This window comes from Lithobates pipiens, unplaced genomic scaffold (assembly GCF_037356315.1).
Source record: "Lithobates pipiens isolate NorthernLeopardFrog02 unplaced genomic scaffold, aLitPip1_a1.2 Scaffold_22, whole genome shotgun sequence".
Classification (NCBI taxonomy): domain Eukaryota; kingdom Metazoa; phylum Chordata; class Amphibia; order Anura; family Ranidae; genus Lithobates; species Lithobates pipiens.
The window spans coordinates 281,112,580-281,140,451 of NW_027507784.1; the positions used below are offsets into that span (position 1 = coordinate 281,112,580).

Genomic DNA, 27,872 nt, shown 5'->3' on the forward strand with positions numbered 1-27,872 from the left:
CATCCCTTTTCGCTGTGAGGAGAACGAGTACCGACATGTCTGCCGATAAGGGGAAGCTTGATCTGAACGGAGCTAAGCAGAGATAAAAGGAGAAATGTGGATTTGGAGAGAGGAGTCCTAAAGGGACCCTTACTTGCACTGCTTTTGTCTCCTTGCCATAAGTTGTTCCATGGAGGTACAAAGAAAGTGGAGGAGAAGTGTGGATCCAGAAAGAGGAGTCTTAAAAGGACCCACATTTACATGTGCTTGTCTCCTTGCCTTAAGGTAAGGGGCCATTGCCCACTTGTGTGTGCGGACACAGTAGAGAGAACACTGGGAGGTGGTCACTGGATTTAAATGCACACTACCTGGCCCAGAAAAGCACTTGCACTTTAAAGAGACTGTGTTTTTTATTTTTTTGTTTTGAATTGGTTTATTTATCGAAAACATCCGTATCTTAGGTGGATTTCTATACACACTCCGGGGTTTTTATTGGCTCTGTAGCGTGTTCATTAATTTTAGATTAATATAGTTTCTTTTACTAATATTTGGGCTTTATATATACCTTCAATAGATTAGATCCTATTTGGTTGTTTAGTGCATTTCATTATCTGCACTTATTAAATAAGCACATAGCACTTTTCTTTATTCTATTTATTCACGTTTAAAATTGGATTTTGATTGAATTTAATCATATATATACAGATGGACATATAATTTATAGCACTGGAAGTGGTTTTATACGCACAGGTTGTCTCTGTAGTGTGTTTACTTTTCCTTTTTTTCTTTTAATTGACATTATATGATTATATTATGTTCCAGATGTATATTTGATACATCGTTTTTAAACACTATTATATCTCTCTTTTGATTACATATGCACAACACCGCTAGGTGTTCAGCACCTCTGTAGTGTGTTTACTATTTTGGATTATCACTGTGCACTTTACATCTTTATTAATTTTTTTTCGGCACTTTGCACTTTGAACTAATGTGATTTATGCTCGATTTAGATTTCACTTTATATTTTTGCACTGCAATCGTTAGCATTTTATGGCAATACATGAACATCAATAGTAATTTGTACATTTAGGCTGAGTTCACACTGCTGCGGTGACGAGATCGGATGTGATTCGCACCGCACTGCAGTGCAAATCACATCCGATCTCTGTGCAATGCGAGTTCAGCCATACAGATAGTATGGCTGAATTTGCATCGCATCCGGCCCAAACTCGCACAGGACCCTTTTTTTGGTCCGCAGCAGAATCAGATCGCATGGGTGTTCACACCATGCGATCCGATTCCTGTCCGAGTTTGCAGATCGCACTGAGATATGCAAACTGTTCTGGGGGTGTCATTAACTTTTCACTGACACTCCCAGCAGTTCGCATACGGCAGTGTGAACTGCAGCCGGGAGGCATGCGATGCGGGAACCCGAAGCGGATTTGCAGCGTTCCCGCATCGCAGCAGTGTGAACCCAGCCTTAAGGAAAACACTGAATTTTGAACAATTTATTTATTGTTGGGAGATCACTCCCTTATCAAGTGAGGCAGATTAGGAAGACAAATAGATATTCCCTTGATTAATAATTTAATAAGAATAGCGCGACATCATTACACCCCATACCCTTTAGAAGGGGGGTATCTCACCAAAAATTACACTTTTGTTGCAGAGGATGCCTAAAAGCTGACTAGTACAGAATTTTTAATACAAGCAGGAAATTACACTTTTGGAGGTGTTCTACCTCTGTTTCCCTCTTATACTGAATTTTAAAGAAAATTACAGCGCTGCAGATTGAAATGGAAAGGTCGTTTTTAATAACATTAAATAGAGTAATGATGCTTGTTTAGCAATTGTATATGCTAGGCAATTTTTTCTTCTTCCTATATTTATTTTTCTATGAAAGTGACGTTACCCTTTAACCAGTTCCTGACCAGCACACGCCGATGTACGTTGGCAGAATGGCATGGGCAGGCAAATGGGCGTACCTGTACATTCCTTTAAATTTGCCGTCCTGCCATCACGAGCGCGCCGCCGGCGGCACATTCGCGTGCCAGTCGCGACCCCAGTGAGTTCGGTCATGGGTCCCGCGGACTCGATCGCCGCGGGCATACCCGCGATCGTCTCACGGGGCGGCTGAACGGAGAGATGCCGTTGTAAACAGCATCTCCCGTTCTGCCTAGCAACTAGTGACGCTAATCTCTGCACCATGTGATTGGAGCAGAGATCAGTGTTCACTAAATGAAAGCCCAGCCCCCAACAGTTAGTAACACACCCCTAGGAACACTTAACCTCTACATTGCCACCCACTGGTTAACCCCTTCACTGCCAGTGTCATTTACACAGGAATCACTGCATTTATATAGCAGTGATTGCTGTATAAATGACAATGGCCCCAAAAATGTGTCAAAAATGTCCGATGTGTCCGCCATAATGTCGCAGTCACAATAAAAATCGCTGATCGCCACCATTACTAGTAAAAAAAAAATTATTAATAAAAATGCCATAAAACGATCCCCTATTTTGTAAACGCTATAACTTTTGCGCAAAAACCAATCAATAATCACTTATTGCGATTTTTTTTACCAAAAATATGTAGAAGAATACGTATCGGCCTAAACTGAGGGAAAAAAATGTTTTTTTATATATTTTTGGGGGATATTTATTATAAAATAATAAAAATAGTGTAGCGCTTCAATGATAAGTGTAATCAATACAAATTCTGTAAAGATAATAATAGCAAAACAGAAATCACACCGAATGCTCAGAAATCAATGCCCCAGTTGAAGACACATATGTCGAAACGCGTCGGGAAAGCTGTTGGCACCCCACATTGCTTTTAGTTCATTTTATTTTTTATGTGATCACTAAGTCATTTATTACCTTTTTGACTTTAATAAATCAACTTTTTTACATTGTTTGACCCGCACCATGTGGAGCCTTTTTCTCTTTTTTCTCCTCTCCATTTCTTTGGTGTAATATTTTACAAACACCCCCCTCCCCATTCGGGGGAGGCAGGATTATTGGTACTACTGGCTGCGTCTGGGCTTGATCATCTTGACCTTTGATGTTTCATCTGAAAGGATCCATCTTTGAGCCTACAACCGTCTGGAGCTCCTCCACCAGTCCAACTGACCTCTCTCCTTACAGTCTTTGGTCCCAGAGTGTGACCCCAAGCCTTCTAGACTCAACCGTCATATGACTGTGTGAGTCCAACCGTTCCGGTAAGAAGTATTTACCCACTTTTTATTTTGATGTTCACAATCAAGCTTACCTGCATGAACACTTTCGTCCAGTACATCATTTTCCTTCCATGTGACGGTTTGGTCATTCCTACGCCACCAACACAGTTGAATGATTGTTTCATGTTGGACTTTGATTTCTGAGCATTCGGTGTGATTTCTGTTTTGCTATTATTATCTTTACAGAATTTGTATTGATTACACTTATCATTGAAGCGCTACACTATTTTTATTATTTTATCTATTGAACTTTGTTTGTTTTTGGTGTTGGCTGCTGTTGTGGCCATTGTGGCCATTTTTTCACAAACTATAGCGCAGTGTTTTCCCTTTTTTTGGATATTTATTATAACAAAAAGTAAAAATAAAATGTTTTTATTTTTTTCAAAATTGTCGCTATTTTTGTTTATAGCGCAAAAAATAAAAACTGCAGGGGTGATCAAATACCACCAAAAGAAAGCTCTATTTGTGGGGAAAAAAGAACGTCAATATTGTTTGGGAGCCATGTCGCATGACTGAGCAATTGTCAGTTAAAGCGATGCAGTGCCGAATCGCAAAAAGTAGTCTTTGGCCAGCAAAATGGTCCGGGGCTGAAGTGGTTAAAGGTTGTTGAATACACAGCTGAGTCATTCCAATGTTTGACTGTAATACAGAGTGCAGTGAAGAGTACCTGAGTTAGGAATGTGTTTATATTGAGATGCCTTCCACTGCAGTTAGTCAAATTCAGGTTCACATGATGTGACATTGGAGATCCTATTGCGGACAACAACTTGCTATGCGGGTGTGCACATGGTCCTGTCTAGATGACTGAGGTGTCTCTTGCTGGTGAGTGACTTTCAGCAGCAATACTTTTAGGAAGCACGCAATGCCTCGATGGCATGGACATTTAACACGCAATACAAAAAAATGACATTCTGAAGTCAGCTTATACTAAAGCTTGATGAAGCTTTGAACTGTAAGCTCTTGTGAACATTGCTCACCCACCATTTTAACATGAAATAAATCATTGTGTACTTATTCTGTGGTTTGCAGTATACGCTGGTGCTGTATTGAGGATTATGATTAATCATCATGATGAATTTAATTACTGTATATTATGTAGTGCTACCCCTGAGGGGGCCACTTGGTAATTTGGGTTCTCTGTTCTGCACCTCCACTCCAGGAACACCCTCAGCCTCTCTGACGCACCTCATTGATTGAAAGTTACTGCAAGCACTTATAAGAGCTTGAGTATAGATAGATACCTTTAACTCAGCTGTGAATTAACAGCAGGAAATAGATACAATACGCTTTAGTGGAAAAAAAAAAACTCAATGTATTGGCACAGATTAGAATAAATGGTAGTTTGAGCATAAGTTAATACGTAGAAGATTTTATGTTCGCGTTATTGATTTTTCTATATGTCTACACAAAGATACACTATATTACCAAAAGTATTGGGATGCCTGCCTTTACACGTCCATAAACTTTAATGGAATCCCAGTCTTAGTCCATAGGGTTCAATATTGAGTTGGCCCACCCTTTTTGAAAATTCTGCTTATTCAATTTTTTTATGTTATACAGAACAAAAACACTGGGAACAGAGAAGGCAACATACCACTCTGTTCCATAGGCCACACAAGGCCTATGGAACAGCCAAGGAGCAACAAAACATTTCACCACCCCGACTCCCCCTACCCCAACCATCCACTCAAATCCAGGAGATATATAACACCAATCAACCGCAACAATGTTCTTATAATATCACTTGTTCGTTTGAATTCAGGATATAGCCTTGTAGAATAACTGGGCACACATAGATCTCAAAACATTTGTAGCGTTAATAATAATTACCACCACCCATCTCCTATTTTATGCGACTGTGTAATCCTCTAGTTGAAAAAGGCAAGTAATCCCACAGTAGTAGAGGAGTCTAGCCATGCCTGCCATACTTTGTGAATTTCATAAAGCCCCCTGGAGACATATGTGGCTTTGTATAGATGGATTACAGAGTTCATCAGGCTCTTCCTGTATGACACAGTAGGACACAGTTAATAGTAAATTGGATTTCGGCCTCTGTATAAAGCCAAATGTAAACTCTCACAGGATCCTTACTGCGCTGCTTCTAGGACTGTGGCAGAATCCCCATCATCCACCAACAGCCAGAGCCTAGCAAAAACCATTTGACCAGCCAGGTAATAACTAATTACCTCTAACTGCCACCCCAAGTGTACCTCTAAAAGGTAGTAATCCATTTTGGCGTTATCCAGGTCTTGGATTTTCTCTGCAACCCTGGTGCCTCTGACAGACTGCAAGGCACAGCAGCCCACAGCAGCTACGATATATCCCTTCTGATGTGGCCCATTTGAACCTCTGAGAAAGAGCCCAAAAAAGGCCCCAAACCCAGCCTTCCCCCATATTTATATTAATGGTGAGTAGGCTAGATCCAAAAGGCCTGGGAACTGTAGCACACACATGAACGCTTTCCCCCCTCAGCCTGGCCCAGCCACTAATACACCTGTAGGCAACCTGCCTACATGTTAACCAGCTCAGCACCGCAGGGCAGCAGCTATATAGAGCAGCGGCAGCCAGTGTTTCTCTCATTCTCCATTCATAGCAAAGCACCTGGCTACAGCTACTATATGTAAAGAATGTTTGTTTCTCTTTGGCATCTGTATAAAGCCAAGCGTAAACTCTCATAGGATCCTAACTGTGCTGCTTCTAGGACTGTAGCAGAATCCCCATCATCCGCTAACAGCCACTGTCTAGCAAAAACCATCTGACCAGCCAGGTAATACTTCTGCTAGTCTGGCAGTGCTAACCTCCCCTGCCCCCAGGGTTCTTGTAACACCTTTATGCCTATGCAAGGCGATTAGAGAGACTACAAAAAGGACCCAATAGTACTATTTAATTTATGGAAAAATACTTTGGGAATCCACACCATGGAGTGTCTTAGAAAATATAAGACTAACGGCAAGAATTTCATTTTTAGAAGATTTATACGTCCTAGTAAGGACAGCGGAAACTGTTTCCATATTTGTGACTTTTAGTTAAGCTGTGTGACTAATGGGAGAAGGTTTAGGGACATGTAATCTTGAGTATTAGCACGTATTTTTACCCCCAAATAGGTAATAGAGGAAATCTATCACAGCTGAAGATTTTTGTCCACTGCACTCAGTGCCTCTGGACCCAGTGGTAATATGGAAGACTTGCTCCAATTTACCCGAAGACCCGAGTAGGAGTCAAACTGGTTGATTATTTACAGGGCCGCTTGAAGGTATGGTCCTGGGTTTTGGAGGAAAAGGAGTCATTAGCATATATTGCAAGGCTTTCCTGTATAGTTCCCACCTGGATTGCACCCACTGGACTAGATTGACTATTGTTCTCGCCATAGGCTCCATCCTTAGGGAAAACAGGAAGGGGTATAGCTGACATCCTTGCCTAATACCCGTACTGATATCGAAAAGATCAGAAACTGAGAGCCCCAACCAAATTGCCATCCATGGGCTGCTATACAATAAAGTGACCCATCGCCGGAGATTAGGCCAAATCCCATACTCTCCAGTACTCTGTGCATATACCGCCAGTCAACTGTCAAAGGCCTTTTCTATGTCTATATAAGCTATGACTGGCTCAGGGACTTCTGGGGTATCTAGATGTAAATGAGTAAATTATCTCCATACGTTAGTATCTGTGGACTTCCTGGGCATAAATCCTGTCTGGTCAATGTCCACCAATGAAGGAATGAGCCTGGCCAGGCGTGATGCCAACACCTTAGTTAGGATCTTCAGATCCGTATTGAGTAACGCTAGGGGTGATAGGAGGAACACTCTTGTGGCTCCTTACCCGGCTTCAATAGGAACACCATATGTGCCTCCAGCATTGATGATGGGAGGACCCCATTTTCAAGGCAATGACCAAAAAGTATGCTGAGCCTCCGGGCAAGTTGTTCAATATAGTGTTTATAGAAGTCTGCGGAAATCCATCCGGGTTCTGGGATTTATTGGGCGGAAAAGTTAGTATCGCTGCTTCTATTTCTAGAGCCGATATATCAGCATCCAGAAGGGTAAAGTCTGAGTCTGATAATGTAGGGAGGGAAAGTTCATTCAATAACTTGTCTAGTACATTGATGTCATGTGACAGTATAGGGGAATAGAGAGCAGTGTAGTAAAGCACAAACTCCTCCAGAATTCCGGCAGGGTCCATGACTAAGGACCCCCCAATTTATTTAATAACAGGGATACTCCCTTTCTTTGGCCAGAAGATTCTCCCATTCTGCTTCCTGATATTTCCTACCCGCTTTAATTGCAGAAATACCTTCTCCCCTCACCATAGCTTTAAATGCATCCCACACCAATACCGGCTCTTCCGTGCCAATGTTTGTAGACCAGTAAGTCATAATAGATGCTGCACTTGGGAGGTCACCTGGTCATCCTGCAACCAGTCTGGCGACAACCTCCAGCCATCCCTCCTTCCCCCAGCCTGGAGAGTCAGGGTAACCGACAGAGGACAGTGGTCAAATGTCCCCCCCGCCAAATATTCAGAATCGTGAACATACATTAACAGAGTAGGATTGCCAAACGCCAAGTCAATTCTAGCTGAGGATCTATGTGTGGCAGATAAATGAGAATAAGACTTAACATTAGGGTGCTTCCAGCACCATAGCTCAGAGAGACCAGAAATAGACATTCAAGAGAAAAGGTCAGCCGAGGCAGGCCTATTAGGATTAGAGGAATCTAGTGTGGGGTCTAGAGTGGCATTTAATGAGTAACATAGGTAGACTAGCAAAATTAGCCAATTTCACCATTAAATCATAAAGCACTTGTACTTGGATAAGAGGAGGTAAGTATAGCGATACCCTCACTTAAGAGGGCCGCAAGTTTGGTTTGGGCCCTGAGCACAGCTCTGCCAACCCCCCCGGCAATCTGCTCTACCCACTCTGGCACAGTTAGTATCTAGCAATACACATTAAATCGCTTATACTCTAAATATGTGTGTGTGCGTGGGTGGATAACTCAAGCTCATAGACAATCTTTGAAAGTATATATAACTGACTTTACTTGTTGTTTTTATAAAAGGAATAACATGAATCGAACATTTGGTTTGCAACACATAAGCAGGTCCCTGCAGTAACCAGTAATAAAGATAAACAGAGTAATCAGCATAATAAAGTATTGCTATGCAACTCTAGCGCTGACCTTTTTCAGCTACTTCCTCGCATGGGTAAACTAACACCCAGCCCTATCTACCTATGCAGTCAGGCCTGACTGATCTAGATGGAAGTCCAGTGAAACAATATTCGCTAGCAATCTTTCGGTGGTGCACTTGAAGAACAACTTTGTAATCCAAACGAATAATAAAGATAAAGTATTTGTCTTTAAACAGCTCTCACCACCCGGACAAATCCAAGTCCGTTTCCTCCGCTGATTCGTCTAGGAACAGGAATCCACCGACCTCCGAGTCTTCAATCCTTCTGGTGTACTGCAGCAAGGATGAGAAAATGTCACTCAGGTGCAACTAGGCTGGCAGAGGGCTCTTTGGAAAAGAGCACAAGGCCCAGGCTTCAGGCCTTGTGCCTCCAGCAGTTCAGCACAGACCTCCTCTTACTAGGAGAGGGGGGGGTGTCCAAAAAAAGAGCGAACTAGGCCTCTCCCCCTCCTTATATGTCCTCCCCCATGAGTCTCTGGGGCATAACTCCAAACATCCTGGGAACCAGCGGGGTTCTGGGAACAGTAGTTTTATAGTCCTTAAAGAGACCCCGCTACATAAGTATATATCCACCATCAACATTTTACGATGAAAAATGTCCAGTACCACAGCCACATATCGACCTCCAGGGTTAGAGAACACCTGGTGTATGGTGCAAGGGATAGCTTTACTAATAAACCTAATTGCATAGGTGGAGTATGTGGAGTGAAAGGCCCTTTGAAACCAGGGTTTGCATAGGGATATAATTTGACTCCACCCCAGGTGGGTTTCCTGCTGGAGGACATCATGTGACTTTACCTTTTTAAGATACTGAAAAACAGCCATCCTTTGACATTTATTATTCAAACCCCTCACATTCCAAGACACTACCTTGAGCCTGCTAGCCATCAGTGAAATTCAAAGTAAGAGAGACCCCACATATACCCATTATCACCCGACATGGCTAACAACAGAACTTATGACATGCAGGATAAGTTAGAGTAGTAATTGGTGTGACACATACAGAAAAATTTATTAGCTGGATGGTTAACCCCCCCCCTCCCCCCGCTGTTATGCCAGAAACTAGTAAATCAAAAAAAAAAAAAATCGTCCAGTATGCAGCTTGTTCCCAAAAAACCCCAAAAAGCGGAAGAGTTCAACCGTTGGTATCGAAAGTTTGGCATAGTTCAATGAAAAACTTGCATCTCCATTTGAGACTCCTCGTCGAACCTTCAAACCGCAGGGCTGAAATGCATAGTAGGAGAAAAGGAGTGCAAGTCACGAACTTGCAGTGCCAACCGCACCATACTTAGTATTGACTCAAACAGGAAAGGGGAGTTCCATGTGCAGTAAAACAGTGGGAAAACAAAACAGGCCTCGTCTCAGGAAAAGTCAGCACCAAGGTGGTATCAGGGGTTGCTTGCATCTTGCGGGGTATCAAAGAACTTGACTGAGCCGTTGTATTGGACCCAAAGTCAACTAGGATACAACATACTGTACTTTATTTCCTTTTCCCTGAACCTTCTCCTCACATCCGTAAAGGTGCAGTTTTTCTATGTGTTTCAGCAGAGAAGTCAGGAAAAAGCACGATGCAAGCATTTTAAAATTTAAAATCTTGATGCTTTCTTGGTTCAGCCAGGAGTATGTCACGGTCTCTATAGTTTAGAAGCCTAACTAGGAAGGCCCGTGGCAGAGAACCTGGGGGTCTTGCTCCGTTGGGGACCCGATGTGCCCTCTCCACGATGTACATGGACGGGAGATTTTCCAGGGAAAGCAGGGTTTTAAAGAACTGTTCCACAAACAGGACTGGGTTAGTGTAATGTCTGATCCATCCACTGGGGGCTCAGTCATCTCCACTATCTCCGTAGCACACTGATGATGTCAGAGCCACATCACCTGATTCCTCCTTTTGTTCCTATATAAACAGCTGCCGCCAATTACTCATTGTTCGTGCTAGGAACCTGTTACCAGGCCTAGTGCGCCAGCCACACGTTGCTGCTTACTTCTCCAAGTTTGGGCCGGACAGAGCCCTACTTCATCCTCTTTCTTTGGGCTGGATAGAGCCCCACTCCTTCCTCTTCGTTTGGGCCGGACAGAGCCCCACTTCATCCTCTTTGTTTGGGCCGGACAGAGCCCCCACTTACTGCTCTTCGTTTTGGGCCAATGAACGCTTCACCACCATCTCTCCAGACCTACGGAGTGTCCCCATCAGCATAACGCAACTCACTGCAAGTGTACCTGAACTGCATAAACTTTGTACTTCTGAACTGCTAATGCCTTGCTGACCCTCCTGATACCTAAGTTATGGCTGTATATAAACTCTCTAAATAAACCCCAACTAATCCTTCAACATACCTTTGTTCCTTTATCTGTAATTTGCCATAAGGTGTAACCACTTAAATACATAGTATGTATATAAGTCCAAAGCTGTGATCCTCTACAAAAACGCTACTAGCTCACTGCCTGAGACATTGCAGTTAGCCACGTCTGCACCTCCGGGTAATCCCACCACCCGTACATTATTTCTACTCGGTGTTGAAGCGATCTTACCATATCCCTGAGCTCAGACAACTGGGAGCCCTGGGAGTGTGAGGCATCCACCTCAGAGATGCGGTCCTCGGCCGTGGTGAGTCTGCCTCTGATCTTGTCCAGAATGTGCCTGATGAGATTACACTCAGACGCCAGGTAATCAACTCGGCCCATGGAGTTGGATGAAACGATTGCTTCCAGGATCAGCTTAGTTATTGCCACAGTATCCACCTCCCACTCAGGGGATAGCTCCGGAGTTCGGTGGGCTTTGCCTGACACCTGCTCCATCTTCATTCTCTGCTGCCTGGCCCACTGTGAGGATGACACAGGAAGATGGCAAGGGTGGGGCCAGCGTCCCCACCTGAGAACGGAGCTGCCCCTCCCATGGCAGCTGAAGACAGCTCACCTTGTGTTTTTTGGAGGTCGAAGATGGCATTTTCTTGTTCTCTGTGATCTCAGCTACCTACACCGGTGTAATAATCTGGGAGAGGGTCGGTTTGAAAGGCTATAAAAGGGTAATAATCAGGAGGAAAGCCAGAGCTCAGAAGAGACGCGTTTTTCCACAATCACATCCGGTCATGCTCCCCCGAGTTGGCCCACCCTTTGCAGCTATAAAAGCTTCAACTCTTCTGGGAATGCTGGCCACAAGGTTTAGGAGTGTGTCTATGGGAATGTTTGGCCAGTCTTCCAGAAGCGCATTCGTGAGGTCAGGCACTGATGTGGATGAGAAGACCTGGCTTGCAACCTCCACTCTAATTCATCCCAAAGGTGTTCTATTGGGTTGAGGTCAGTCATGTTCCTCCAACCCAAACATGCTTATCCATGTCTTTATGGACCTTGCTTTGTGCAATGGTGCGCAGTCATGTTGGAACAGGAAGTGGCCATCACCAAACTGTTCCCACAAAATTGGGAGCATGAAATTGTCCAAAATGTCTTGGTATGCTGATGCCTGAGGAGTTCCCGTCACTGGGACTAAAGAACCAAGCCTAACCCCTGAATAACAACCCAACATCATATTCCCCCTCCATCAAATTACTAGCTGTTATAGCTGCAAAGGGTGGGCCAACTTAATATTGAACCCTACAGACTAAGACTGGGATGCCATTAAAGTTCATGTGCGTGTAAAGGCAGGTGTCACAATACTTTTGGTATTATAGTGTATATAGCACACACTGTCCTTCTGGTAATAAGAATTGATAATAGATGTCCATGTAGACATCTTCCTCCTCACTGCTTTCCCCTTCATCTGCATCTGGTGACAAAGAATGAGACCTGGTCACTGGGTATGATCTTTGAGAGGCAGTTTGGGTAGGCCGTGAATCTGGTTGTTGAGGCACACATGCTGCTTCTACTAGTGGCAAGAGGTGAATATGAAGCCTAGTCTTTAACCACTACAATACAGGGCACTTTCGCCCCCTTCCTTCCCAGCCCAATTTTCAGCTTTCAGCGCTCTAGCGCTTTCAGTGACAATTGCGCGGTCATGCTACACTGTACCCAAATGAAATTTTTATCATTTTGTTCGCACAAATAGAGATTTATTTTGGTGGTATTTATTCACGACTCCGTTTTTTATTTTTTGCAATATAAGCGCAAAAAAGCGGAAATTTGGAAAAAAAACAATATTTTCTTTTTTCTATTTTAAAAGAGATCCAATAAAATCAAATTTTGTCATAAATTTAAGCCAAAATGTATTCTGCTACATGTTTTTGGTAAAAAAAAATTCCGTTAAGTGTATAATAATTGGTTTGTGTGATCACGGACATATGTACGCAAATGATCATGTACATATGTGTGCAGGTGATCACGTACATATGTGTGCAGATAATCATTGGGACAAGTGATTTTAGTGGGACATATGTGGGGGACATGTTTTTATTATTAGGGACATGTGTTTTTATTTTTTGGGGACATGTATGTTTTGGGGACATGTGTGTTATGGGGACATATGTGGGGACTGTGTTTACACTGTGTGGTGTGTTGTGTGTTTACACTAGACTGAAGATCAGTGAGTAAAAAGCTGTAAAAAACAGCTCATACTCACTGATCATCGCCAGCAATCTGCTCTCCCCTCCTCAGCGATGACTGCTGTGTGAGGAGAGGAGGAGCCGATTGCCTAGCAACCGGCTGTTTGTTTACATCACATGACGGCTGTGATTGGACGCGGCCGTCATGTGATCAGGAGGGCCAATCACAGAGCCCTCCTGCCGATCTGAGATGCGGCGTGTCCCGGTGACACGGGCGCATCGGGATCGCGCCGCTGCGCGGGCACGCGCGCGCGCGATCCCGCGCGCGCGCTATCCCGCTCCTCCTGATGGACGTTCCTGAACGTCCTATCAGGAGTAGACGGCTCCCACCCGGCCGTATATGTGCATTGGCCGGGTGGGAAGTGGTTAATAGACCTATTCTTCCTACTGAGCTAATCTGGTATACCAGCAATCAAGGCAACTGCTTACAGATGGCACAAGGCTGAGACTTCCACCAGTCAGCTAGCTTATGCTTCCCAGGGGTTCCCAGAGTTGTGGGTTTTGTACCCTTACTTTCAGATCAAAGTTTCTTTTGTTTTGGTGCTCCCAGATGTCTGAGGCAGCCTGGGCTTCCCTATATGCTTTTTACAGACTTTTCCTTTAGCGGTCTACACATCCTCTAAAGTTTGGTACTGAGGATATGCTGAATGCTGGTAGTTGAGCCTCTCTCCTGAACATGAATATATAGGGGAAGTACCCTGTGCCATCAATCTCTGCACTGTTCTGGGCATGTTCGACTGCTAAAATATATTGGCTTTTATGCTATTTCTTCTCTTCAGGGAGTGTCCCGAATATATCCAGAAGAGTGCGATTGAATCTTTCAGTCAGGCAGGCTTTGGCTTCATGGGGTATTTGGAGACTGGCCCCTTGGAAGCATGCAGGAAACCCTAGTCTCCACTCTAGTAGTGCATGAGGTCACTTGGTCTGTTTTCAAGTCTTTTATGAATGCTTTCTGGTCAGGAATGAGTGCTGTCAAACTATAACTAGTCCAGAGTGCACTATAGGAGAGTAGAATATGGTGCAATGTCCACAGGGGGTACCTCTTAGCATAAGCAATAGGTGAAAGTCTATGTGTGCAGCTATAAAGGGACAGTCTCTAGTCCTAACTCTTCATCTGGCTAGTATTGGGGACCAGTTGTGCATATGGTGCAAGTGAAATGGTTCCAGTCAAGCCTGCAGGCAGCAATAAAGCTGTCAGTACTCCAGTCTCTAGCAGCAGATAGTAAATCCCCAGAGCAGCAGCTCACCAGTTCCCGTTAAATTGCAGCTCTCCATCCAGTATCAAACAGCGATTAGTCCACTCTCTGCTCTGCCTCCAGGTGACTTTGGCTGTTGGCACACCTGGACTCAACACTCTGGATCATGCTTAGGCCACTATTTTGAAGCAGTGGTGGTGTACCCTGGATATCAATGTTCACTCTCTGGGCTCCCTTTTGTCAAGCGGAAGCTGTGTCTTGTACAGCCTGAGAAAATGCAGCTCTGTCCCGTTTCCCCCCCCCCTTTGCAATCTCCCTCTGGGAAATTAGGTTCAAAAGCTCTTGATCACAATAGAGTCTCTCTCTTCTAGACTGCAGTTCCCACAGTGCAGTTCTGCCTAACTCAGTCTATTGAGCTCTTCCTGCTCAGTAGCCTCCCCCTCTCGCTGATATAGCTATTTGTGGGCAGGACCTACTCGCCCTGCACCTGGGGGTAACTTTCGTGTATATGCGCTCTACAATGCCTGGGACCAGGCGGGGATCATCATGTGAAAGATTAACACTAAGGCAGTTCCCCCACTTAGAGATGAGCCGTAACACTGTGTGAAGCAATAAAAGTACAGAGTTCCTCTGAAAGTGCTGTCCCTTGTCACTACACACTGTACCATGATGTATATTAGTAAAAAGAAGAAACTGCGCTATTCGAAAAAAACGCCCTCTAAGCAGCAGCTCAAATCGTTATACTACGACAGTCAAAATTGTATACAGTGGGGAGCTGCGCTAAATAAATAGAAAAGGTTTTTCTGTGACCACAAAAAACAAAAAAAAAAACACAACATTCACTCAAAAAAGTGAATAAATAAACTGATAAAAATAAAAATAATTAATTAGGTAAGTAGATAAAGTGTATGGAAAAAATCAATTCCTTATACAAATAAAAAATAATCATAGGATTATAAGAGTAATCGTAAAAAAACAACAATCCCAACTGATTGGTACGTGTAAAGGAACACCACAGGATGTGCTACCAGAATATTTAAATAAATTGATAAGTAAATAAATTCATATAAGTGATAAATATCTGGAATAAAAAATTTACAAATGTATGAATATAAATAAATAGAATACAAATAGAATAAATATAACAAAATTCAAAGTTCATGCAGTGTTTGTGAAAAAAGAAGAAAAAATAGTCCGCACAAGTCCCATAAATAAAAAATGACGAATAATCCAATGTGCAATGGAAAATTACACCAACAAAAAATCGTGTGACAGGGAATCCGCTGAAGTACCTCCACCAATGGATAATGAGGGACGCTTACCAGAGTGTAAGATCTCAGTGTTAAAGCGGAGGTCCACCCTAAAGTGGACCTTCCGCTCATCGGAACCCTCCCCCCCTCCGGTGCCACAATCGGCACCTTTCGGGGGGGAGGGGGGTGCAGTTACCTGGATAATCCAGGTAACTGCACCCACTTCCGGGATAGCTCTCTGCGGAAAGGGGCGTAACTTACGCCCCTTTCCGCAAGTGCCCGCCCCTTCCCGCAAGTGCCCCGCTGCCTGCTGGGAAACACACAGATCCCAGAGGCAGCGGGAGAGCGTCCTTATTGCGCAGCGCGATTCGCGCATGCGCAGTAGGGAACCGGGAAATGAAGCCGAAAGGCTCCATTTCCTGATTCCCATACCCAAGATGGCGGCGGCAGGACCCGACAGGCGACCTAGAGATCGGCTTCGGGTGCCGACATCGCGGGCGCGCTGGACAGGTAAGTGTCACTATTTTAAAAGTCAGCAGCTGCAGTATTTGTAGCTGCTGGCTTTTAAAAAAAAAAAAAAAACGCGGAGTCCCGGTGGACTCCCGCTTTAAGTGAGATCAAAAATGTATTTGAAGATGGTCTAGATGGACAGTCCTAGGAAACCGCACCGAACCTCTCTCTCCAGATACTCCAACCAGTTAAAATGTTAGTGCCCCAAAGTATATGAAACAACAAGGGGACACACGCATAGCATAAAATCCTTTTAATAAACTAATAAACTAATACATTAAAAGCAGATAAACCCACATAGTCAGCATGTATAACAGCAATTCCATTCATAGCCAAGTGGCTACAGCTACTACATGTAAATAATGTTTCTCTTCTTACCATTATGCCACTGAATTTCTGGGCTCCACTCACTCCAAATGCCAGCATAAAGAGAATTGATGTTTGGCATTGATCTGATCTTCATTAAAAAGTCATGTCCTTTCCTGAAAAGTCTCTTCCTGATTATGTATTGAGATTCCAAGTAACTCAGTGTATTCCTTTTCACCTGTTTGTGCACAGGAATATATGTTGGTCTTTATATCACATGGCCATTTAAAGCTGTACTCTGGAAATGGGGTTGGGGGGTGGTGGATGGGTCAAGGGATGATATATTCATGGAGTCTGTCCTTAGCCCCCCTTCATACCACAACCCCCTTATATCAGTGCCCTAAGTTCCCCTTCACATCACAGCCCCCCTTTACATTACTGTGCCCCTTTACATTAACCCCCGTGGCGGTATTTCCGAGTCTGGTTCGGGGGGGAAATTTTATACCAAAAGCGGTAACCCAGAGCCAGACTCGGGACCGCATCGCTGAATCCAGGGAGAGTTTACTTACCTTGTCCCCTGGATCCAGCGATGTATCACGGAGCCGATCTCCGTTCCCTTTGAGCGTTGCGACGCACAGGGACGGAGAACGGCGCCAAATTCAAAAAGTGGAACACAGTATACATACAGTATAATGTAATCTTACAGATTACATTGCTGTATGTAATTATTTCACATCCCCTTTGTCCCTAGTGGTCTGCCCAGTGTCCTGCATGCAGTTTTATATTATAAAAACTGTTCTTTATGCCTGGAAACTGGAGATTGTCCATAGCAACCAAAACTGTCCCTTTACATCAAAAATGATTTTAGACCAGCTAGAAAACAGCGATAATAAATTGGAATCACTCTCAGAATTGAGCGATAGTGATTTGTGCGGAGATCCGTCATCAAATACTGAAAAGTAATGACAGTGACAATTCCGCAACTGAGCAAATTTCTGTGTTTTTGATTTGATTACATTATTGAATAAATGTTATTATTGTTATATTATTATTTGGTATAATTATTTATAGTTATTTATTATATTATAATTTATGATTTCATTTTTCAAACTTTATCATACCCGGGATGTCTGCTAGACTTTGGTTTGGACAGATTTAAGTGAGTTATTCCTAAAGCCCCGTACACACGAGCGGACTTTTCAACATCCAAAGTCCGACGGAATGATTCCGTCAGACTATTCGATCGTGTGTGGGCTGCAACGGACTTTTGATTCGCAAAAGTCTGACAGACTTTAGAAGATGGAACATGCTTCAAATTTTTCCGACGGAACTCCGCCGGACCCAGTTCCTACCGAAAAATTTGCTCGTGTGTATGCTATTCCGATGGACTAAAACCGACGCTAGGGCAGCTATTGGCTACTGGCTATGAACTTCCTTATTCGAGTCCAGTCGTACGTCATCGCGTTCGAATCCGTCGGAGTTTGGTGTGATTGTGTGTGGCCAAGTCCGCTCAGTCGAAAAGTCCGTCAGAACTCTGTCGGAACTCCGGCAGAACTCCGGCAGAACTCCTTCGGAAGTCTGTCGGACATAAGTCCTCTCGTGTGTACGGGGCTTAAGAATTACAGGCCTACAATATAAAACGCCAAATTTTCATGCAAAATAATTGTACCGCTTTCAGCACCTAAAATCTGAAATAATCATACCGCCAGGGAGGTTAATGTAAGAGACACTGTGATATAAAGGGGACTGCACTATAAAGGGCACTGTAATGATTATAGTGCCTCTTTACAGTGCAGTCTCCTTTATATTAAAGTGCCCCTAGCAATGACAGCCTCCTCCATCACAGTGCCCCACAGAATGCCCCCTCCTTCCTCCTCTCCCTTTCCTCTCGCTAATCTCTGCCTCTCCTGCCCAAGACTCCAACCTTTGGCAGGGCAGAGGTTGTGCTCAGTCTGTGTGTCCACTCCTGGCTCCCCCGCCCACCTGAGAATGTCATCCTATCAGCAGGGCAGTGGCAGGAGGAGCTCTTCATTCCAATCTACCCCTCCTACTGCCCCCTGCCCTGCTGGTAGGATGACATTGTCGGATGGGCGGGCGGAGGAGCCAGGAGAAGACCCATGGGCATGGCTGCACAGCAGGAGGTGAGTGGAGGCCGTGGTCTGTGATAGCCTCGGTTATCATTTACCTCCTGCCGTGTGGCCTGGTTATCAATAGGCCACGGACCGTCATTGTTCTGCTGCCCGAGGGTTGGGGACCCCTGCTCTAAAGAACTTCGGCTGGCGGTTGCACTCTGACATCATCATGTACAAAGCAGGAAGCAGCCCTGCCTTATACATGAGGACAATGAAGGCCCACCTACAACCCTGAGTGTCAAAGAGAAAAGTGTAGCAAGGAATAAGGTATTTATTATAGCTTCTTTATCATTCCCTAGACTTAACGAGTAGTTATCGCTTGTAGTGTGGGGGGTCACTACAGGAGCACTTTTTTAAACCCTGAAGTTCAGCTTTAACTACTGTAGCCTTACTATACATATTATATCAGTGCCTGATTAAAGCCCAGCTGTATTTTCAATTAATGTTATAAAAATTAAGTCAGGGTCCATTCTGTTAAAGTCTGCCAAGCCCCATCAGATAAGTCCATGACCGGCATTAAGAAGAACATACACTAGTAGAATTTTGTTGAAAACATTCATTAAATTTTTTTATTGATTATTGGGGGTTATATCAATGATTTATTTTGACCATAGCTATGAGATAATTTGAAGGAACAGGATGGGAAATTTTTCTCATATGAAATTCTAACTGTGAATGTGGTTTTTGTTTTTGGAAAAAATATACATATTGTAATCCACGCGTTCAAGGCACGAAAAACTGTTTATTATGTCCCGGATTCCATGCAAGTCGCAGGCCTGGATGAAGTTTTAAATTCTTTTGAATTAAAATATCTACTCAATTGTGGCAAAATTGAACTCTCTGAATTGAATTGTTCAGTATGAACGTTCTGAGGAAATTATACTGATATATGGCCAGATTAAGTCAGCAGCTAAAGACCGCTCTGCTTTGTGTGAGAGCAATAGTCTCTGTACAGTGGTCTGATTCTTCCAAGTCACTTTAATAGGTTATCCACAATAGGTCACAGCCATGCTGATTCCACCCAAATAAATAATGTCCTTAATGTGGTTCACCACATACTGGCTTGGTCAAGCCACTGATAAAGCCTGTGGTGAAACACAGTAGGATGAGATGGCTTCTTTGGGTAGTATTGGTATGGCTGTGACCTATTTTGTTTGACCCACTAAAGACTTGCAAAGATACAAGCTGGAGTGCTTTTCCTATCTATACATCTTCATGTGATGACAAGCTGTTGTGGAACCTGCACCAGGAGTCCGGAGAATAAGGTAGGAGCAGGTCTTGAGTGACTGTTGGAACTCATAAAAAGGTGCCAGACTGCTATAGAAAAATGCCTTTATCATCTCCTACTAATCTGATTACCAAGGATTGAAGAACATTACCTCTGTTGGATCTTGCTTTGAGGTAATTTGGACTTCATAGTTCAGCTTTTGGAATAAATAGGCCTCCATTGTGTAACCGCTTTCCCAGTGAACTTTTGCAGTCTCACCATTATGCTCTATAGTGACATTTACTGGAGCTCTAGGTTTAACTGTATAATGGAAAAAGATACAGTCACAGTAGGTCTTAAAGATACAATCCATTCAAGCACCAAAATGTTGCATGTAAACTACCTGATAAATTGCTTTCATTTTCATTGACACGTTTTCTGCATTTATCTGTCCTATTAGCCATAATAGGTATAATAGGATGGCCACTGATATATATTATTAATCTGAGCTTGTGAAATCACAGGGACCTCTGTAATTTTGACGATTTTTCAGCACTAATTCAAGTAGCTTCTTGAGTTCTAATGAGTGTCAGGAACAGTTATACTGAGATAAGAAAAGTTGGCTGCACACCACTGCTGTGAAGATGCTTCAATCCTTTATTCCATATAGTTATCAAATGAAGACAGCACAAAAAAACACAGAGATGGTTATTTACAAAAGGCAAATCCACTTAGCACTGAAAGTGCACTTGGAAGTGCAGTCACTGTAAATCTAAGGTGTAGATCTGAAATAAGTAGAAGCTCTGCTGATTTTATTATCCAATCATGTGCAAGCGAAATTGCTGTTTTTTTTTTAATTTTCCTTGCATGCCCCCCTCGGATCTACAGCAACTTTACTTCCAAGTGCACTTGCAGTGCAAAGTGTATTTGCCTTTAGTAAATAACCCCCAGAGAGTGCTGTGGCTGGTAACATATGCTAGTGCTTATTCATAACAAATAGAAAATCAGAAGTGTGATTCCTAAAAAGTCACCATACACCTGTCTGGTGATTGACCTGAGAACACACCACTTTCCTTCAAACCCGCATTCCTAATGGGCTACATTTCAAATGGGATGTTAGCCACTTTTATGTTTAAATTGTGGGAGTTCTCCCTTCTGCATGAACTGATTTGGAAAATCCACCCCAAATGCTGGTACTGGTATAGCAAACAAACTTCATTAAGATTTATTGATTCGTGAGATGGATTTAGCAATTTTATCCAAAAAATAACCTTGTTTTTAGTGATAAGAATTCCTGTGACTTGTTACGGTTTTACAGTGGATGTAAACCTGATTCATGAAATTTGAGCTGGGCACATATTTCGGTAGTGTTTTCTTATCTCTCTCCAAAGCCCTAAGTCCTGTGTCTTTATGCTGACCCATTCCTCTGTTATCAGTATGATAACTGCTGACAAGTTATCCAACAACTGAGATAAAAGCAGCTGAAAATTTGTGTCGAGAGACGTTTCTATAAATAGATTATCAGAGAGCTTGTCTTGTCACAGCACAGCTCTGAAAGTATCTTCCTTCTTCTGCCAATGTGGAGGGGTGCATGTGCCTTTCCTCCAATCAGCTGTCCCCCAATGTAAGCCAAGACTATACCGCTACTGCTGAATGAGGAAGTGAAAATTCTAACCCGATATAAGTATTCTAAAGAATATAGCAAGCTCATGACAGCAGATATACATGAAAAAAAGGTATGTAGGGAGGATTGTTTCATCCCTGTGTATTATCTGAGGCTGTTCACTTCACTGGGTATATGTGATGGTTTACAACCACTTTAATTGTATTGTATTGCATTGTTTATTTTTAGATTTTTCTTAATTGATGTGTTCACCAGATAGGTGTTTGGTGACTATTAAGGGATCACACTTATGATTTTCTGTTTGTTATGAATAAGCACTAGCATATGCGTGAAATGTGTTAACAGCCACAACATACTCTGTCTATATGGATTAAAGGATTTAAGCATCTTCACAGCAGTGATGTGCAGCCAATAGGGATGAGCTTCATGTTCGAGTCGAACCTACGTTCGACTCGAACATCGGCTGTTTGCCTGTCCCGCGAATTCCGAATGTTGTGAGCCGTTCGTGCCAAATTCGTGTGGCGCTCATGGCCCACAATGCACTGCGCCATCGCAGTGCATTGCTGACTCATGATTGGCCAAGCATGCACTGTCACCCCTCATGCTTGGCCAATCACAGCGCCGGCAGCGAGGAGAGCCATGATTGGCCACAGGCAGGATGCCTGTGGCCAATCATAGCTCAGGCTGTGTAGTACACGCCCCACACTATATAAGGCCCCCAGCACGGCGGCCTTGTGTAGTGTGTTGGCATCTGTAGGAGTTAGTGGGTGTTCTGTGTACCTTCAACACAGTATACACCGATCGTTATCGGCCGATTTTTCGTTCTTACTCTTCTGTAGTGGTTGTTGTCTGTGTGCCCTGACCGCAGTATACACCGCTATATCCATCTATATAGCTAGCTATATTTCTCTTTTTTAATAGAGCTTGCAGTCAGTTGTAGGAGATTGTGCATGCTGTCTGCGTGCTCTGAACCCAGTATACACCGCTATATCCACCTATATAGTTATCTATTTTGCTTGTTTTAAATAGAGCTTGCAGTCAGTTGTAGGAGATTGTGCGTGCTGTCTGCGTACTCCGAACCCAGTATACACCGCTATATCCACCTATATAGCTAACTATCTTGCTCTTTTTAAATAGAGCTTGCAGTCAGTTGTACGAGATTGTGCGTGCTCTGAACCCAGTATACACCGCTATATCCATCTATATAGCTAGCTATCTTGCTCCTTTTAAATAGAGCTTGCAGTCAGTTGTAGGAGATTGTGTGCTGTCTGCGTGCTCTGAACCCAGTATACACCGCTATATCCATCTATATAGCTAACTATCTTGCTCGTTTTAAATAGAGCTTGCAGTCAGTTGTAGGAGATTGTGCGTGCTGTCTGCGTGCTCTGAACCCAGTATACACCGCTATATCCAACTATATAGCTAACTATCTTGCTCGTTTTAAATAGAGCTTGCAGTCAGTTGTAGGAGATTGTGCGTGCTGTCTGCGTGCTCTGAACCCAGTATACACCGCTATATCCAACTATATAGCTAACCATCTTGCTCGTTTTAAATAGAGCTTGCAGTCAGTTATAGGAGATTGTGCGTGCTGCCTGCGTGCTCTGAACCCAGTATACACCGCTATATCCACCTATATAGCTAGCTATCTTGCTCGTTTTAAATAGAGCTTGCAGTCAGTTGTAGGAGAATGTGCGTGCTGTCTGCGTGCTCTGAACCCAGTATACACCGCTATATCCACCTATATAGCTAACTATCTTGCTCTTTTTAAATAGAGCTTGCAGTCAGTTGTACGAGATTGTGCGTGCTCTGAACCCAGTATACACCGCTATATCCATCTATATAGCTAGCTATCTTGCTTGTTTTAAATAGAGCTTGCAGTTAGTTGTAGGAGATTGTGCGTGCTGTCTGTGTGCTCTGAACCCAGTATACACCGCTATATCCACCTATATAGCTAACTATCTTGCTCTTTTTAAATTGAACTTGCAGTCAGTTGTAGGAGATTCTGCGTGCTCTGAACCCAGTATACACCGCTATATCCATCTATATAGCTAGCTATCTTGCTCGTTTTAAATAGAGCTTGCAGTCAGTTGTAGGAGATTGTGCGTGCTCTGAACCTAGTATACACCGCTATATCCATCTATATAGCTAACTATCTTGCTCCTTTTAAATAGAGCTTGCAGTCAGTTGTAGGAGATTGTGCGTGCTGTCTGCGTGCTCTGAACCCAGTATACACCGCTATATCCATCTATAAGTGTTGGAGGTTGTTCCACCACCACACCTCCAAAATGCTACTATTGGTTGTGACACACCTCTCTCCTCCACCCCCTCCTCTTCTTCTTCCTCCATGGCCTCTTCCAGTGCTCTGTCCTCAGAACCAGCGGTGCTCCGTAGGCGTTCCAGGGGCTACGCAAGTACGCAGGCAAAACGATGCCATGCCGTGCTTGCGCTGGTTTGTTTGGGGGACAGGAGCCACACTGGGGCGGATGTTTTGTCAGCTCTGCAGGGGCAGGCCGAGAGGTGGTTGACGCCACAACGGCTTAAGCCAGGAATGGTGGTTTGTGACAATGGCACCAACCTCCTCTCCGCCCTCCGACAGGGACAACTGACCCATGTGCCCTGTGTGGCTCACGTATTTAACCTGGTGGTGCAGCAGTTCTTGGGTAGGTACCCGGGCTTACAGGTTGTCCTGAAGCAGGCCAGGAAAGTCTGTGTGCATTTCTGCCGATCATTTAATGCCTGTGCTCGGCTGGCTGAGCTCCAAAAGGAGTTGAACCTGCCCAAGTACCGCCTTATATGTGACATGCCCACCAGGTTGAACTTAATGTTGGCCATGCTGCAGCGGCTGCACACACAGCAGAGGGCCATCAATGAGTACCTGTGCAACTACGGCACCAGGACAGGGTCAGGGGAGCTCAGTTTTTTCTCACCACGCCAGTGGGGCATTATCAGGGATGCATGCATTGTCCTGTCACCGTTTGAGGAGGCCACAAGGATGGTGAGCAGTGACAGTGCATGCATCAGTGACACTGTACCTCTTGTCCAACTCTTCGAGCATACGCTGCGTGGAATAATGGACAGGGCACTTGAGGCAGAACAGAGGCAGGAAGAGGAGGACTTCCTTGCCTCTCAAGGCCCCCTTTATCCAGACAGTGTTCCTGCTGTGCCACCCATCACACAGGAAGAGGAGGAGGAGGAGGATGATTGTGTCAGCATGGAGGTGGAGGCTGGCACTCAGCATCAGCAGCAGCAGTCTTGTAGGGATGATTTACAGTCCCAAGAAACCCGTGGACTTGTACGTGGCTGGGAGGAGGTAGCTGCGGATCATGTTGTCCTTAGTGACCCAGAGGACCCCGGACCGAATGCCTCAGCTAACCTACGCTGCATGGCCTCCCTGATCCTGCAAAGCCTGCGGAAGGATCCTCGTATTCTTCGGATCAAGGAGAGGGACCATTACTCGCTGGCCACTCTCCTTGATCCACGGTACAAGGGTAAGTTTGCCGACCTTATCTTGCCGTCGCAGAGGGAGCAGAGGATGAGACAGCTCCTGGAGGCCTTGCAGAAAGGTCTGTGCAACGCGTTCCCAGAGACTGGGAGGCTACAAACTCCTGGTCCTGGACAGCGTGTTGCTGAGGCATCGGTCAGAAGGAGCGGTGGAGAAGGTGGCCGTCTGACTGATGCTTTCAGACAATTTTTTAGTCCGCAGCCCCAAGGTATGATCGGTTCCAGCAACCATCACCAGCGTCTGATTTACATGGTGCAGGAATACCTAGGGGCAAGGTCAGACTTGGACACCTTTCCCACCGAAAATCCTCTGGCTTACTGGGTCTTGAGGATGGATCACTGGCCAGAGCTTGCACAGTATGCAATTGAGCTACTGGCCTGTCCTGCATCCAGCGTTCTTTCGGAACGCACCTTCAGTGCTGCTGGTGGCTTTGTTACCGATCACAGGGTGCGCCTGTCCACTCAGTTGATCGACTGACCTTCATCAAGATGAATCAGTCTTGGATCACCCACAGCTACCAAGCACCTGAAGCTGATGTAACCGAATAATTTTTTTAGAAATATCACATCCCTTCAAGACTGCCTATGCTGATGCTGAGTGACTGTCCTGTTATGTTGATTGTCTATCCTATTCCTCCTCCACTGATATGTTGGAAGAACATTTTTGGTTCTGGGTGATGCCACCAGCCCAATTTTTCTGCCCCTGTTTAACAGGGGCGTTTAATTACAATTTTTGATGCAATGCTTTGCAGCAGGGCTCATTCCTGCACTACAACTAGAGTATATGGGAGAGGTTGCAGTGTTGTGGCACCAGCACCAGTGCCAGCAGCCCAATTTTCTTTGTGGCAAAACCAACACCTTGTTTCGCCATTTCTGCAGAGCATATAGGGCAGGCCCCTACTTTCAAACATCCAACTTACAAACATCTCCTACTTGCAAACGGAAGGAGAAAACAGCAAGTGAGATGAAAAAAGACGGACGGCAAAACAAATTATACAGGGGTGATAGCCCTTCCCTATGTTTTCCAAAAAGCTTAAAAATTGATTTTTTGACTGGAGCTACACTTTAAAAATGTACCAGTTGAAAATTAGAAACAGATTCTACTTAACACAACAAACCTACACAGTCCCTGTCTTGTTTGCACCGCCTGTATACTGCTGTTCTGAGTATATAGGGCCTGGGGGCCACACGTATTTCCTTTTTTTAATATGGGTACGGGGTTCCCCTTAATATGCGTACAAGACCCAAAGGGGCTGGTAATGGGCAGGGAGGGCTACCCATGCCATTTTTCTCAATGATTTTCAACCATATTGCAGGAACCAGATATAACATTAAAACCGCAAGCAGTTTTAAATGACGTTATTTCCGTTAAATGTCATTTTGTGCAGGGACTGTTCTAAACACGGGAAACACGTGGCACTTCACAGGCATACTATAGACACCCCCCAGGCATGATATTTAAAGGAATATTTCACTTTTTGTTTTTCACTTTAATCGTCATTAAAATCAGTGCTCCCGCCAAAACGGCCATTTTTAAAAACATTTTAGGCATTGACCCATGTCCCCTGAGGCAGGAGCCAGGTCCCCAAACCCTTTTTAGAACAGTATCTTGCATATTAGCAGTTAAAATTAGCACTTTTAATTTCAAACATTCGAGTCCCATAGACTTCAATGGGGTTCTAACGTTCGTATGAATTTGGGGTCCGTTCAAAAGTTCTGGTGCGAACCGAACCGGGGGGTGTTCGGCTCATCCCTAGCAGCCAACTTTTCTTATCTTGTTATGTGATGGTAGCCAGAGATCATAGGATGTGGGCGCTAGTCTTATCTGGAGTGGTGTATCTGTAGCATGCATAGAGTATGCAGCAGTATTAATGACATTTCTAAATAAAACTAGTCGTGACGTCACAGACTGGTGCATGCTGGGTCAGTGACGTCACAAGGGGGTGGTGCTACCAGGTGGTGTCGCCAGGTGGCCCCGATCTTACCTATATAGTAGGGATGAGCCGAACACCCCCCAGTTTGGTTCGCACCAGAACTTTCGAACGGACCCCAAATTCGTACGAACTTTAGAACCCCATTGAAGTCTATGGGACTCGAACATTCGAAATTAAAAGTGCTAATTTTAACGGCTAATATGCAAGATACTGTCCTAAAAAGGGTTTGGGGTCCTGGCTCCTGCCCCAGGGGACATGGGTCAATGCCTAAAATGTTTTTAAAAATGTCAGTTTTGGCGGGAGCACTGATTTTAATGACGATTAAAGTGAAAAAAAAAGTGAAATATTCCTTTAAATATGGTGCCTGGGGGGTGTCTGTAGTTTGCCTGTGAAGTGCCACGTGTTTCCCATGTTTAGAATAGTCCCTGCACAAAATGACATTAAACGGAAATAACACCATTTAAAACTGCTTGCGGTTTTAATGTTATATCTGGTTCCTGCAATATGGTTGAAAATCATTGAGAAAAATGGCATGGGTAGCCCTCCCTGTCTATTACCAGCCCCTTTGGGTCTTGTACGCATATTAAGGGGAACCCAGTACCCATATTAAAAAAAGGAAATGCGTGTGGCCCCCAGGCCCTATATACTCAGAACAGCAGTATACAGGCGGTGCAAACAAGACAGGGACTGTGTAGGTTTGTTGTGTTAAGTTGAATCTGTTTGTAATTTTCAACTGGTACATTTTTAAAGTGTAGCTCCAGTCAAAAAAACAATTTTTAAGCTTTTTGGAAAACATAGGGAAGGGTTATCACCCCTGTATAATTTGTTTTGTCGTCCATCTTTTTTCATCTCACTTGCTGTTGTCTCCTTCCGTTTGCAAGTAGGAGATGTTTGTAAGTTGGATGTTTGAAAGTAGGGGCCTGCCCTATATGCTCTGCAGAAATGGCGGAACAAGGTGTTGGTTTTGCCACAACATTGTAAGCCCTCAAAGTGACTCTTGGTGGGCGCTGGAGCGCCCTGCTGTGAACGATTATATCAAGAATTGTAATTACATGCCTGTAACGGCACCCCTAATATAAAGGGGGTTAACGCCGTTTACGATGTTCCCTCTCCTAGACACACATCCACTCGCTACCAATACCCACAGCTAAACGACCCTTTCCTATAGGAGCCGACCCCTCTGGCAAAAAGACGAGACGCACTCTGTCTCTTCTGTAGTAGGAATGACTTTTTTTAATGAGAAACATTGTAACTTTATACACAATTCAAGGCACA

At 44.1% G+C, this 27,872-nt stretch overlaps 1 protein-coding gene across 4 annotated transcripts in view; it reads right to left on the reverse strand.

Moving 5' to 3' along the window:
* The window catches only part of IL4R (interleukin 4 receptor), a 200,340-nt gene that overhangs the window by 40,486 nt on the left and 131,982 nt on the right, over positions 1-27,872 (reverse strand). For all 4 annotated transcript variants that reach the window (XM_077449110.1, XM_077449109.1, XM_077449111.1 and 1 more), the window contains 2 exons: positions 19,711-19,859; positions 16,272-16,437 (listed from right to left, as the gene is read on the reverse strand). In XM_077449110.1, the coding sequence (XP_077305236.1) occupies positions 16,272-16,437; positions 19,711-19,859 (315 nt within the window). The remainder of the gene's footprint in view (positions 1-16,271; positions 16,438-19,710; positions 19,860-27,872) is intronic.